At 47.4% G+C, this 15,711-nt stretch overlaps 1 protein-coding gene across 1 annotated transcript in view; it reads right to left on the minus strand.

The window, feature by feature from the left end:
- The window catches only part of LOC114606376 (guanine nucleotide-binding protein subunit alpha-14-like), a 34,845-nt gene extending 19,363 nt beyond the window's left edge, over positions 1-15,482 (minus strand). Inside the window, exon 1 of the mRNA XM_028748544.2 lies at positions 15,253-15,482. Coding sequence (XP_028604377.2) covers positions 15,253-15,379 — 127 coding nt within the window. The 5' untranslated portion in view covers positions 15,380-15,482. The remainder of the gene's footprint in view (positions 1-15,252) is intronic.
- Between the last annotated feature and the right edge of the window lie 229 nt (positions 15,483-15,711).

Consider the following 15,711-nt stretch of genomic DNA (forward strand, 5'->3'; position numbering starts at 1 on the left):
CAACCCTTCTCTGCATCTCGCTTTCAAGTGAATAGAATTATGTGAACCACCACTTGCAAACTAAAACAAAACATATCCCAAATTCAAGTTTACCACCTCACAGAGAGAACTAGACTTCAGTGATAACTGATTAGAGCCCTGAGCTCATTTTGGCACTTGAACTCATGTGGAAGAAGAACAAAGCTTTTATATATGCTGTGTTCATGTAAATAGTTTTAAGAAAATGTGTTACTATGATCTGACCAAAGTGATAAAACTTTGCTAGAGGCAATCTCATCATTGCATCAACCTGCAGTTATCTTAACAAATATGCCAAGTACAGAGAACTCGCACTTTCCTGGGTGTGCCAATTCTAATAGGAATATAGAACGCTGCCTGATACTATTGGTCCATCTAGCCCAGAATCATCTATACTGACTTGTCGTGCCTCTCTGGGGTTTCAGATAGAAGTCTTTCCCAGTCCTACATACAGTACTAGGGATTCAACCTGAAACCTTTTGCATGCAGCTGCTGTGCTCTAGCACTGAGCCAAGACAGCTTACCACATTTGGCCCTTCCCAGAACTTTCACTACAGGTTGCCCTAAAGATGATTACTGTACTTACAAAAACAGTTTCCTACTGCAGTTCCTTTAGGCACCAGTACATATTACCCCTCAATCATTCTGCTTTTCTAATAAAACACACAATCTGAAGGAAAGGCTTTGCTCCCCCGTACCATGACCTCAAGCAGAATTCGCAATCTGCATATGCCAGAGGTTTTCAGCCTTCTTGAGCCCATGGCTTCCTTGACCAACTACATCCTTTCTGGGCTGGGGAAATGCCCTTTGAGCCTCAGAAGCCCAGTTATGTCACTCCTTGCCTGCAGAGCCAGCAGCCCCTCATCCCTTTTCCTTGTGGAGTGTTCCCTCTTCTCCCCTTGTGAGCCAACCCCCACTCCACACTGAGGAGCCTCCAGCCTTAGTAGCCCAATGGAAACTGGCCAAAGGTGAATGTGAGGCCAGCACCTTACTCACCTTGGGAGGCTGCGGTGGAGGCAGCAGGCGCCACTGGGCCTGCAGGGCGAAAAAGCTCCCTTTTAGCACCGGGCACTCAGCTCCCACACAGGCACTGCACACAGCAGGCACAAGAAAGGACAGTGTGGCGCCTGCCTGCCCAGCCTCCCACTAGGTCCATCCATTCCCACAGCAAGGGCTGGTTTACTGGCTGGCTGGCTGGCTGGCTGGGCTCCCTCACCCACTTGCTTGCTTACTCCAAGGCCACCTCTGTCCCTGGCAACCAGCACCCCTGGCCAGTCCCAGAGGCACCATTCGCCTGCGGAGCCTGTAGCCAGGGCCGCTGCAGCAAATAGCTGTGCAAGCCTTTGGGAGGCAGAGATGTGAAAGGGCATCAGAGGAGGAGGGAAGAGGGAGAGCCCAGTGCTGCTCACGACACCCCTGACCATCATTCAAGGCACCCCAGGGCGCCACGGCACACTGGTTGAAAACCACTGGCATATGCACTGTAAATCCTAATAGTGGTGGCTCCATGCAGGCTTTGAAGCCCCACCATTTTCCTCTAACATCAAGCAGGCAAGATTATCTCCAAAAGCAACAATAAAGGCCCTTTGCTTTTCCATTGATTGGGGTTCATCATCTACAATGAAGCAAGGTTTACTTTCATGGCACATTTTAATGCAGTATTGTTTTAATGCCTTTTAATGAGCAGTAGGGCTGGGCGATATCAGCTTTTCAACATCATGGTGTATCGCCAGCCAAACATCACTGTTTGGCGATATACCGTGATGTTGAAAAAACAAGATGCATCGGCCTCTGCCCACGAGACACCGGGTGAAACTACCCCGGTTCTCACCTCGAGAGCTGAGGCGGTTTCATCCAGGCTCACAGGCTGGGACAATACAGCTAGTTTGAACCGCTCAGTTGGGGGGAGGGGAAGTCCCCCCCCTCCCAGCTGAGACAGCCCTGGTGCTCTCACTACTCACACACAAGTGGGCGGAGCATCAGGGCTCCTTTAGCTGCTCACTGCAGAGAGCGGCAACCCCCCCACCTCAGCTGAGCAGTTTCACAGAGCCCCCACCCTGCCGCCAGCTTGTGGGAGCCAGTGCTGGGCTAGGGGCTCCTTTAACTGCTGGGCTGGGGCAAAGGCAGCTGCACAGTTTAAGGATGCAGAGGGAGGAACAAGCTGTATCAGCACCTCAACGACACAGCTTGTTTCTCCCTCTCTGTTGTACAAGGGCATGGGATGGTGGGATGGTGGTTTCACCAGCGATGTGAAACCGCTGCTCCCGAGTCCCGGCTGGAGGAGGGAACTCCTGCATTTACAGCACATTACTTTCTGTAAAGCATTCCAGGAACTGTAGCTTGTCCCTTATGGAGCTACAATTCCCAGAATCCTTTAACTTTCTTAGCTTTTTATTACTATTAATTTCTAAGTGAGCCTGATAAGAGTTCAAGCTTCCTCCCTGAGCAGTCTATGTGAAAAAAGTGCACACATTATTCTGTGAGAACTCCTTTCAGAGAGCCAATTAGGAACAGGGAAGTAGGGCTCTCCACAGTCTGCCAGTGTTCACATCTGCAGGGCTTCACTGCTACATGGAAGCTGTACAGATGGATTTCCCCCCTCCATCAAAGAAAGGGTTTTAACAACAAACCACAGGACCTATATTTTTGACTGTACATGTTCTGCAGGAATTGAGAGATTACCTAGCCTAGAACATAAAACCATGCACCATTATTCCACAGTTGCTGGAATGTCACAATGGTGTTAGCATAACCACATTAGTGCATACCCATTTGGGTATATTCTGCAGCATTAACTTGACACACCATGTGTTGATCACTGCTTAGTGAATATCTTTGGGCACATTTAACCACACAACAGAGATACCAGCTGTGCTTCTGAAGAACCTGAAATGTTGGAATGACTGGGCCCTTGTCTGCAAAGCATATGGCAATTTGCAGTTGTTCACACTGTTTATTGCATCTGTACCACACTTCTCAGCTACAAAAGCCATCAAGGTAATTCACATGCACAACCAATAAAAAAACTAAAAAAGGTCATAATATTCGAAACCAACATTTACTGGCTTCCTTCCACGCCCCTGAAAAGAAAAACCCTCATGTAAAAATATTAGTCACAAACAGATAAACGGAATTACGTGAAAAATAGGCATTCAAAAATACACACACAGAGAGAGAAAGAGAGAGAGAGAGAGAGAGAGATTTTATCAGCTACTATATTCATCCTTGGTGGAGCTGAAAAACCAGCTGCTTTTCTTGTTACCAAGGAAACATGTTATAGCTCCCTCTTCATCCCTGAATGGTTTTTTTTATATCTCAGAAAAAGCATTGGTTACATTTATTTTTCTGCTTACAAGAACAAAATGGCTATAGTGAGAAAAGTTGATACAGGTATGGCGATAACATTTACTCTCTTGCAATAGCTAACTTTTGAAAGAAAAAGTATCAGGTGATCTTGATGAGCTGAAACCATTATGAGAGGCTATCAAAACACTCCTTCTTTCAAAGAGTATGTGAGTTAATCCAGCTCATCATATAAAGCCCCTTGTTCGAGAACAATATACCACCCAAAATTCTGCATGGAAAACATTGAAATACTTGAATAGGGAGTGCTTTAAAAAATCATTCTACCCATGTATAAATTGGGCTCACTTAAGCCAAAATCAAAAGAATTGCACTGGCTGCCAATTAGCTACCAAGCTAAGTTCAAGGTCCTGGTTTTCATGCATAAATCTTATACTGCTTGGGATCAGGATACCTAAAATATCATCTCACCCATATACACTGTGCTCTGCAGGCGAGGGCCTCCTGTAGCTACCATCTTATCAGGAGGTCTGTTTTGCACAATATATGAAATAGGTATTCAGCGCTGTGGCACCCAACCTTTGGAATCCTCCCCATTAAATACAGTGGTACCTCGGGTTAAGAACTTAATTCGTTCCGGAGGTCCGTTCTTAACCTGAAACTGTTCTTAACCTGAAGCACCACTTTAGCTAATGGGGCCTCCTGCTGCCGCTGCGCCGCCAGAGCACGATTTCTGTTCTCATCCTGAAGCAAAGTTCTTAACCCAAGGTAATATTTCTGGGTTAGCGGAGTCTGTAACCTGAGGCGTCTGTAACCTGAAGCGTCTGTAACCTGAAGCGTCTGTAACCCGAGGTACCACTGTATTAGACAGGCACTGTCTCTGCTATCTTTTTGATGCCTGCTGAAGGTCTCCATCTTCCAACAAGCCTTTTAAGAAGAGATTTTCCCCAGAATGCATCTGTATTTGAATTGTTCTTAAGGCATTTCAAACATGTTTTTATTGCTTTATCATTTGCTTTTTACAACCCCGGAGTCCTTTGGAAGGAAAGACAGGATATATATTTAATTAACAAATATATTAGTTCTGAACTTAAGCAGTTCAGCAGACTCTACTCTCCATGCCACTTTCCAGAACCAGCATCTTAAGGATGCATAAAACATCTACCACAATGTTGCAGGAGATGGCATGAGGGTAGCTGTTGATAGAGCAGCTCTACTTTTGGGGCAATGTACGGTAAAGGTAAAGGGACCTCTGACCGTTAGGTCCAGTCATGGATGACTCTGGGGTTGCGGTGCTCATCTCACTTCATTGGCCAAGGGAGCTGGCATACAGCTTCTGGGTCATGTGGCCAGCACGACTAAGCTGCTTTTGGTGAACCAGAGCAGCACACGGAAACGCCGTTTACCTTCTCGCCAGAGCGGTACCTATTTATCTGCTTGAACTGTGTGCTTTCAAACTGCTAGGTTGGCAGGAGCTGGGACCGAACAACAGGAGCTCACTCCTTTGCGGGGATTTGAACCACTGACCTTTCGATTGGCAACCCCTAGGCTCAGTGGTTTAACCCACAGCTCCACATGCATCATAAAAGGTAAAGGTAAAGGGACCCCTGACCATTAGGTCCAGTCGTGGACGACTCTGGGGTTGCGGCGCTCATCTCGCTTCATTGGCCAAGGGAGCTGGCATACAGCTTCTGGGTCATGTGGCCAGCATGACTAAGCCGCTTTTGGTGAACCAGAGCAGCACACGGAAATGCCGTTTACCTTTCCGCCAGAGCAGTACCTATTTATCTGCTTGAACTGTGTGCTTTCAAACTGCTAGTTGGCAGGAGCTGGGACCGAACAACAGGAGCTCACTCCTTTGCGGGGATTTGAACCACCGACCTTTCGATTGGCAACCCCTAGGCTCAGTGGTTTAACCCACAGCTCCACATGCATCATAAAAGGTAAAGGTAAAGGGACCCCTGACCATTAGGTCCAGTCGTGGACAACTCTGGGGTTGCGGCGCTCATCTCGCTTTATAGGCGGAGGGAGCCGGCGTACAGCTTCCGGGTCATGTGGCCAGCATAACTAAGTCGCTTCTGGCGAACCAGAGCAGCGCACAGAAACTTCATTTACCTTCCCGCTGGAGTGGTACCTATTTATCTACTTGCACTTTGACGTGCTTTCAAACTGCTAGGTTGGCAGGAGCAGGGACCAAGCAACAGGAGCAAGTCCTAGGCTCTGTGGTTTAGACCACAGTGCCACCTGCTGTGTAGATCCAATCTACACAGTAGATCCAATGTTTAAGGACCCCTGACCATTAGGTCCAGTCGTGACAGACTCTGGGGTTGCGGCGCTCATCGGGAGCCGGCATGTGACCAGCATGACTAATCCAATCAATTAACAGGTATAGTTGAGTAAAGTACCAATCCCATGAGAATTTGTTGAGGGAAGTCAGAAAACCCTGAGCAGGAGCAAAAGGGGAAAGGCATAACTCACGGAAGTGAAGTGCAGCAGTAAAACTGCTAGCACATTTGCAGAGCTAAGCAGGGTCCAGTATAGTTTTAAATTGGATGGGGGACAGCATGTTGAGATTCCTGCATTGCAGGGGGTTGGACTAGATGACCCTTGGGATCCCTTCCAACCCTACAATTCTATGATTCTATAAAACCTTATGATGTGATTATATGATGGCGACCCATACTCCTTCATTTGGTTTCCCATATACTTGCTATTTTGACACTAGTATGTATCCTATTAGTTCTTTGAAAACCATTTTCACAGTGTTTTCATACAGGTAAGATAATATTTTATTCATCTCCTGGGCTGACTAAACAGAGCTAGGTGTACAGAATTTACATGTGTATCATGTTCATCCAGGGGACATTATTTGCCTAAAGAAAAATGAGGTATAGTTAGAGCCATGAGCTTGGTTTTGAAACACCTCTGTTTACTCTCCAACTGCAATCCAGTGGAAGCTTTTCTCATATAGCTCCTTGTGAACTGCAGTCTTGTTGGTGGCATTCACATCCTTACCCATGTATAGGATTAGAGAATAAGTGCATCTTACACTGGGGTTCAGTTCCAAGGGTTCCACGTATACTAAAAAATGCATATACTCAAGCTACCCCTTTGGTGCTGCCAAGAAAGACAGAGATCTTAAATGGGTTTTTTTCACCCAAGCAGACCTGGAGCTAAAAAAAAGCTTTTAAGCTTTTTGCTCCTTGTTCCTTGCTGCATTTAATGTGCAGAATTTCAACTGCATATAGTTGAAATTGTGTAAGTCAAATACATGTAGAATGTGATCATAATGTATTTTAAAATATATATCCTGTTGTGGCTCCAAACTATAAAAAATATAATATGTAATAAGGCACATACTTATGCATGTTTAGTCATTATTACCACCACTAGCACATTATATAGGCTAATGGCAAAGAAATACACTGTGTAATTCTCCTGCAATCCAAGGCCTCCCAAAGGATGCCAAGGACTGAACCCCGGATCTTTCACAGGCAAAGCACATCTTCTACCACTGCCCTGTGGCCCTTCCTTTTAGTTCTGCCCTAAGAATGTCTCACACATGAACAAACATCTTCAATTTTTTATTCTATATATGCACCCAAACCCATACCAGATGTTTGGGTCCCCCCCCCCCAAGTGTCATTACTTTTAAGTGTTTGTTGATGTTGTTAAGCAAAATAATTATTGGAATGTATGGCTGATCCACAAAGAGGCTGAGTCAAAGTCAACATGCCTCCATCTAATTTTGCTCATCTAGTGTTTTAAAGTTATACTGATACTCAGCAGCAATACCTAAAATTATGTTTTGCAGCCTTTTGCTTGCCTACCCAGTTGAAGCTAGCATAAATGAAATGAATTGCTCACATTGACATTTTTGATGTTTTCTCAGTCCCTTAAATCTGTTAAGGACTGACCATTTGACTTTTAAACAAGATTTATGCAAAACAAAAGAGCTAACAGGATAGCCATTTTTGTTAATGGAAATTCCATTCTTCCCCTCTGTCACCAAGGACAGGTATACAACAGCATGATATTTGAAAGGCAAACTTATGTCCTTACGGATGTACTATTTAGCATAGACTTCCTAAATCACTATTGGCAATCAACACTTTGCAGAAACAGGATATAAGAGAACTTTAGTTTACTTAATTAAATGATTGCAACCAGAGAGTTTACTACCTTCTTACAAAGACTTTCATGTTCCATGCCTGGTTCCTATGGAAATGAAGATTAGAGAATGTAACCTGGGTGATATCAATATATATCTATCATTCTCCCTTTAAAGTAACAAGGAAGATGTTCTCAACCACATATCACAAAATATGAAACTATTGTCTCAACGCTTTCACAGAATAGTCATAAAAGCCACAAAGTGAAAAACAACTATTAGATGTTTTCATTTTATGCCTGGCACATTCAAACCCTGCCACAGCAAAAACTAACTAACTAACTAACTAACTAACTAACTAACTAACTAACTAAAGGTTTCTAGATCAGTTGGTCTTAGCAGAGATTGTAGTTATACTTCTGAGTATTTTAGCTGTACCACTTCAGATCACTATCAACAATTTTCAAGATTTGAAAATTACCTTGATGGTATTAGTCATAAAAGACTTTTAAGCAAACACAATGACAATGGATTGTATGACAAATAAATGCTCTTGCTTTCATTGATTTTCAAAATAATTGTATTGAGAAATGGAAATAAGATTTCAAAAGATTCAATCAGGAAGATGCAGCTGCTCCCAGAAAGAGATAAAACTCTTATCAAGTCAGCTTCACTTACATGATTTAGGAAGTCTCATCAGAACTTTTTAGAGCTTTTGCATTCTTTGACTTCATCAGATACCAGAAGTGTTGACCTCCATTGGCTGATATCAGCCTTCTGCATTTCTACCTAGAAGTCTGTCCTACTGGCTCTAAGCATTCATTTGAAATCCGAACTTGGGTACATAGGAAATTGTGTTGTACCAAGTCAAAGCACTGGTCTAGCTCACTACTGTCTGTACCAGGAGTCAGAATCCCTTTTGAGCCTGGGGCAGCGTTCCTCATACATGACCACCTACGAGCTGCACACCAATGCTTGGCAGGGCTAAAGCCAAATGTAAAGGTAAAGGGACCCCTGACCATTAGGTCCAGTCGTGGCTGACTCTGGGGTTGTGGCGCTCATCTCGTTTTATTGGCAAAGGGAGCCGGCCTACAGCTTCCAGGCCAGCATGACTAAGCCGCTTCTGGCGAACCAGAGCAGCGCACGGAAACGCCGTTTACCTTCCCACCTGAGCAGTACCTATTTATCTACTTGCACTTTGACGTGCTTTCGAACTGCTAGGTTGGCAGCAACAGGAGCTCACCCCATTGCGGGGATTTGAACCGCTGACCTTCTGATCGGCAAGTCCTAGGCTCTGTGGTTTAACCCACATCGCCACCCAAATGTAGGCAGGGCCAAAACTATATACACACCCCACTCACAAACTTCCACCCCCAAAACAAGTATTTAGGCTACCGCTCCCTACAGCTCAATTCAAGAGGTATTTCACCTCTCTCTCTGCCATGCACCAGGTAGTTCAACTTCTCCCATCCTTTCAGTATTGCTCTGCAGCTGGCCTGTCCCACCCAACTCAATAAACACAAAAATACATTCAGTGCTAGTAATAAAAAGAGAGAAAGATAAGCACTCCTGATTCACTTTCTCTTCCACACTACTTACCTGGTAACGAAAGAGTGTCTCTTCTCTTCCTTTTCTTATGTACAGGTCTGAGAGAAGGCCACTTAAGGCAACTCCAACTATCATCATTTACCCCAACAAAGATGCAGCTGACTCAGAAGCTGCTTGAATTGAAATTAGTCAGGCTCATGGAGCAGGGACAGTGCACAGATTTGCCAGCCTCATCCGCTTCCATACCAGCTGAGTGAAAACAGTCAATTCTTCTGTGACCAGTATGGGGCAGGGGAAAAAGCAAGTGTATGCTTTGTTTTGCCAAGCCCAATGTCCCAACGCCCTGCTTCACTGGCCAGTCACAGAAGGGGGGGAGAGAAGAGTCTTGCAGGGCATATTGAAAGGCCTGGTGGACCACCTTCATTTCAGGACCAGGCAGGGGTGTACGAAGTGGGGGGCAGAGGGGGCTAGCCACCCCAAGTGCCACTCTGGGGGGGGTGACAAGATGGCCCCTGCCTCCCCCCAGCTGTAGAGCGGCTGAGGGTGCGCACAGTCAGTATGAGCACCGCTCGCACAGCGACCATACGGGCTGCCGGGCGTGCGCAGTCCGTACGGGATGCCACACATGTGCACTCCGTACAGGATGCCGCTCACACGGCAGCCCATATGGTCGCCGTGCAAGTGACAGCCCATATGGATGCCATGTGTGAGTGGCAGCCCGTACAGAGTGTGCACGCGTGGCAGCCCATATGGTCACCGCACGTGCGCACTCTGTATGGGGTGCCACACATGCGCACTCTGTAGGTATGTCGCGCATGTGTCACCGGGTAGTTCGTCCCGCCCCGGATGCCAGAGAGGGTTCCTCCGCCACTGGGACCAGGGGTTCCCCACTCCTGGTCTACAGAGTCCTAAGAACAGAAGTTGCTGGAAACTGCAGGATGAGAGAATGTTTCTTGCCCTTGGGTCCTGTTTGTGGGCTTCTCATCAGCCCCCGGCTGGCCCCTGTGAAAGCAGGATGTTGGACGTGAAGGACCATTGGCCTGATCTAGCAGGACTCTTCTTGCTATGTGGGCCCCAGTCTGCTTTGAAATGAATGAAGTAAATTGATGGGAAGAACTCAAGTCACCCTGCTTTCAATGTGGCTAAAACATAGCAGTAGCTGGAAAAGGACTCCAGTGTTAAACTATTTTATTTCTTTAAAATGAATATTCACAAAAAAACATCTACTTCATTTGCATAAAACTTGTATAACAGATGGTTAGTAACCTGCAGTCTGTTTTCCAAAGGATATGGATATGGGCCGTGCTTTCTTGTTTACATACAGAATACATCGTTCCTTGTTTGGAATACAGTAGTTCAGTGTTTCCCAACCTTTTTTGGGCAAAGGCACACTTGTTTGATGAAAAAAATCTCGAGGCACACCACCATTACAGCCCCGTGACGTCAGCGCGCAGCGTCGCGCCGGGAGGGACGCACGAAAGTGTAAGTTTCAATTTTTTTCCCTCCCCTCCTGTGTAAAGGGGAATGCACTCTGCTAAGTAAAGGCACTTGCCACAGCAGCGTCAACGTCACAGCACCCACCGGCACCCAAGAGAGAAGGGGTCTCAGCAGCCTTTTTGCCAGGAAGAGGAGCAAGAACGAGAGGAGGAGGAGGAAGAGGAAGAGAGTCCCCCCCCAAAAAAACATTCTCCTTTTGATCTTCCTTATTTGCAATTTCTCATTGCAAAACAGCGGTTGATATAGAGCTGATTTTTTTGTTATTACAGTCCCCACCCCCTCACCTAGAAAAACACCCCCTGTCAATTTTATTATTATCATTATTATTATTATTATTCCCCGCCACTCTGGGAGGCTGAAGCCCTTTAAGGCTTCCTTCTGTCCACTCTCTGTGAATTACCTGCCCGGAGCGGGTTTCTGGGGGGGGGGGGCGCTGCTGCCGGTGTCCTCCCCGTCGAGTCTCGCCTTGCCCGGCGCGTGGCGGCCGCCCTTTCCCACACTCTGCCGGCTGCGCTGCCAAGCCCCGCGGCTCGGCCTGTCAGTGTTACCGGGCTCGGCGGGCGGTAATTCCCGAAGAAAGCCGGCGGCGCTTGAAGAGCTGGCAAGCCCCCATTTGCATGTCTGTTTTCCGCAGCCCTTGGAGAGGATTAAGTTCCCTCCTTCCTGCCGGGGAACCTCCAAGCTTTGGGGGGGGGGGGGAGGCAGCAAAGCGAGGCAGGAAGGAGAGCGTGGCTTGGCTGGGTGAGCTTTGGCAGGGGCAGGGAATGAGAGCCGCGAGGCGGGCGCTGCGGGCGGAAGCGCTGCCCGCCGAGCTCGCAGGCAGCCAGGCAGGCAGACGGCGAGAGCCCCGCGCTGGGTGGCCTCTCCTCGCCACCGCCGCCCCGCCTCTTGCCGCCCGACTCGCCCGCCTCCCTCCCACGGAGGTAGGCTGGTGTGCCGTGGGAGGGAGGCGGGCGAGTCGGGCGGCGAGCACACGCGGGGCGGCGAGCGAGCTCCCTCCCACATCCCATCGCCGCTCGCTTCGGCCGGCCTACTGGGCTGTCGCAGGCGGAAGGCCTGCGCATGCGCGAGGTTTTCGCACCTTCCTCCAGTAGGCCGGCCGAAGCGAGCGGCGATGGGATATGGGAGGGAGCTCGCTCGCCGCCCGGCGTGTGCTCGCCGCCGCCCCGCCTCTCGCCGCCCGCCTCGCCCGCCTCCCTCCCACGGAACACAAGGCAACGTTCCGCGGCACACTAGTAGTTATTCTTGGCTATTTGTCTGTCCTCTTGCATTTACTAGCTTTCGTTCTTTAAAAGTAGTAGTAGTAGTATGTTTTAGTATCTGCCAGGCACCTTTTTATATAATACTAAACAGAAGCTGCTCTTATCTTCCATGAATTCCCTCCTTGGATACTGCACTGTCCAAGCAAGTTCATGTTCAGGGATGGAAAATGAGTATCAGATGCTAAGGAGACATATTGGGGCAGGGACAGTGTCTCATCCTTTTTGGGTAGGCCGGGTGAGTGATAGTTCAACTTTTTAGCCTCCACCAATAGCTCAGTTGGTTAGAGCATGGTGTTGATAACACCAAGGTTGCAGGTTTGATCCCTGCACGGGGCAACTGCATATTCCTGCCTTGCAGGGACTTGGGCTGGATGACCCTCAGGGTCCCTTCCAACTCTACAATTCTATGATTCAATTGGCAAGCGGTGTAGCTCAGCCACAGAGCACGTGCTTTGCATGTAGAAGGTCCCAGATTCAACCCCTGGCATCTCCTGTTAAGGTAGGAAAAACTCCTCTCCGAAACGTGGAGAGCCACTACCAGACAGGAATGGGAAATCTCTGGTCCTTAGCTGAATGTGGCCTACCAGTCCTCTTAATCTGCCTAGCAAAATAGATTGAGAGCTCAGACACATATTAGAAGAGCACAACCCATTTATAGCAATCAAAGTCCACATCCTCAACTAACTTTACTAGGACATTTTTGCATATGTTGAACTGTGGGTACTATGGCTTTGAATCCTAAACAATTATTTAAAACCAATTGCTTAAGAAACATCTAAAACTTCTAGTAATGTTTTATTACCGCCTTGCCAAAACCCACTGTTCTGTCATTTCTGCTGATTGTATACATTGTGCAACCACATTAAAGAACTAGGAAATGACTGCATGAAGAGTCTTAAATTGAGAGAGAGAGAAATGAAAAGGACAAAGCAATGCGTTATTAAAAAGTTAGAAGGGACGAGCTGAGCAGAGGAGGTATGGAGGAATGTCACTGGCCTCAGTTGCACCTACTGAGGTTCCAGATAAATTGTAATTGAGAGGTCAGGAGCAAAGGTGACCACTGCCTTGACATGGTCAAGGTGTAAGAGCAGAGGCAGCAGCTGCATGAGCATCAACAATCCCTTATTTAGCGCTCCCTAATTTAGACACAATCATTCTGAACACCCAGAAACTTCATTGTTTATTCCTCAACTTTGTTTTGGAGGCTGAGATCTTATAAGCTCCCACACTCCTGTGTGGGTTAGCAGAAGCCAGCACAAGGGCTCCCCCTAGTGCAACAGGGCTTTCCCAGCTCCTCCAAATCCACTCTGGAGGGATGGGACAACACCTACAACAGTGGGGGGGAGAAGGGAATCAGTCCATTTGCCAAGCAGAAATGCTTGCACTGACAATTTAGAACAATGTTGAATACCTCCCTATGTCTCTCTGTACCAGTCATCGTCATCGAGGCTTTACCTCAGCAGCAAATGGCGCCTCCTCTTTCCTTCAGTTATTGCCACCGGTGTCTAGTACTCTGGCGCTAGCCCCCTGTAGTGTTATTGTCCAAAGGAAGTCATATATTACAGCACTTCTGATTGCTTAACTAAAGTTCCATTTTTTTCTGTGTAGAAACCTTCCACCCCACTTCACTGCTCTTCATGCTTGTTCCTGGGTTTCCCCATTAACCTTGCATGGTGCAGTAAAGGACCTACAAGGTCAATGCTGATTGTTAAAATAATAATTATTATAAAATTAAAGAGCTCAAAGGGATCTTGGTGGCTAGACAGGGCTATACAACCCTGTATAGGGGAGTTTTTAATGTCCCAGAGTGGTTGGGGCAACCCAGTACAGGGGTACAAATAATAAAATTATCATTGTTGGCTAGCCCAACCTGCTGTTCAGTGCAGGATCCACAATACAAACTGCAATTACAGTTTCCCTGGCAGACAGCTGTCCATACTCTGCTTAAATGCCTCCAGTGAAGGAGATCTCAACCTCCCTAGGCAGTCTGTTCAAACAGACTTTGGAAGGTTCTCCTTACATCTAGTCGAAAACTGCTTTCCTGTAACCAGCACTCATTGGTTCTAGTCCAGCCGTCTTGAGCAACAGAAAAACGTCTGCTCCATCTTCTGTATGAAATAGTCTTCAGATATTTGAAGACTACTATCAAGTCTACCCTTGGGGGTGCATTCAACTTAGTTCTCCTCTGAATAACTGAAATTAATGGACCTAAGGTATCCATGTTTATTCGTTTGAATGGATGTAGTAGTAGAACTAATATTGGATTTAGCCTTAGGCTTCTTTAGGCTAAAGATTAATTACCCCCAGTGTTCTTTTCATAACAATCCTGTGAGGTAGATTAGGCTGAAAGATAGTAACTAGTCCAAGGTCACCTCAATGGGGATTTGAAACTCCATTGAGTCCACATAACATCTATTCACCGTGTCAGATAGAAGGCCTGCAGCTCCCACAGAGGCAATATAAGAACCCAGCCTTAGTGGCACCAACTGGAAAGTGCCTGTCCAAACATACTGGAAATCTAATGGCAACAGAGTGGTGAATAAATCATACAGCTACACAACTAGTGCACACATATTCTGCCCCTATTCCTTTAACCCACTTTTTAAACCTCACTTTCAAACCTGAGTTAATTGGCCTTCAAGGCCCACCCTGAAGATTATGGAATTACTTAGCCATTCCAGATAGAGTCCAGGGGATGGACTGTTGCTTGTCCCCAGACAATTAGTGAGGCAGCTTCCTGCATTCCACTCTCTGTATCTGCATTAAAAACAAAACAGGTAGGAGATGTAATGCTAGAAGCAGTTCTAAGTGGCCTTGTACAAGTATCTTCCTCTTAGTACACTAAGTTCACTTCCAGACAGTCGCCGTTTACAGCTGAACTTCAATCATATATCAGCAAATTCAGGCTGTGCAATTAAAGTTGATTTGGAGGTCCTGCAGAGCTAACCTGCTTCCAAAAGAGATAGAATGTTTTTGCAATGCAGAAAGTGATGGGAAAACACACTGGAAAGTGGGGGGTGATGCTTGATGCTTGACATTGCCAAACCTCGCCACAAACAAATCAGAGTGGATGCTCAATTAACAGCCAATGTCACCTCCCTGCAAAAAAATGAGGGAGATCCTCTGGAAGGAACTTCAGTCTCTGTCTAAGCTTAGAGCAAGGATGGTCTAATTTACAAAGTACCCAAGCAAGAATGCAAAACACCATGCATGCACATTAAAGGTAACATCTTAAATGAATAATAAGTAGGTTTATGAATTGCAGTCCAGATTTTTTTAAATCACTAAAGTGGTTTTAAAAAACACTGCAAATGTGCCAACGGTATTGAAAACGCAGTCTGCACACACCCAGAGCCTCGAGCATCGTTTCACCTGTTGCAAGACGGGTTGGGCCGAGCTGTTCTCGCGGGCTTAAGTTATGGAAAAGCAAAGCCGGAATATCCTACAAGCGGTGAGCTCTCGGGAGCATCCTGGCGGGAGAGCGCGGGAGGCTTTGCTCGCCCACAAACTCACCCAGCAGCAGCAGCTTGAGCTCCTTGCGCGAGTCTCGCTTGTCCTGGCGCAGCCGGCGCTCAATTTCCAAGCTCAGCATCCTGTTCGCTTTCTCCTCCGAGGATAAGCAGCAGCACTGCCCGCCCATGCCGAGGAAGACTCTCGCCCGCCAGGGACACGCCGAGTCCTGCTCCGGCTCTCGGGCCACGGAGCGCGCGCAGCTGCCGCAGGGAAGGCGCAAAAGCGGGCGGGCTTCGCGCGGGTCGCTTTCTGCGCCAGACGCTATCGCCGCGCAGCCCAAGCCCCGCCCCCGGCGGAGGCCCCGCCCCTGCCCCCGATCCGGAGGCGCTGCTCGGGGCCGGTCGCGGGCTGGGCTTTCTTCGGCCATGGCGCGCCTGGGGATCACATTTTCTGGGTTTGCAAACTGGAGCGTTAGCTTCGCAAAAGAAGAGCCCTGCAGGCTGCAGCCTCAGGTCGACC

The sequence above is a fragment of the Podarcis muralis genome, chromosome 11 (assembly GCF_964188315.1).
Source record: "Podarcis muralis chromosome 11, rPodMur119.hap1.1, whole genome shotgun sequence".
NCBI lineage: Eukaryota > Metazoa > Chordata > Lepidosauria > Squamata > Lacertidae > Podarcis > Podarcis muralis.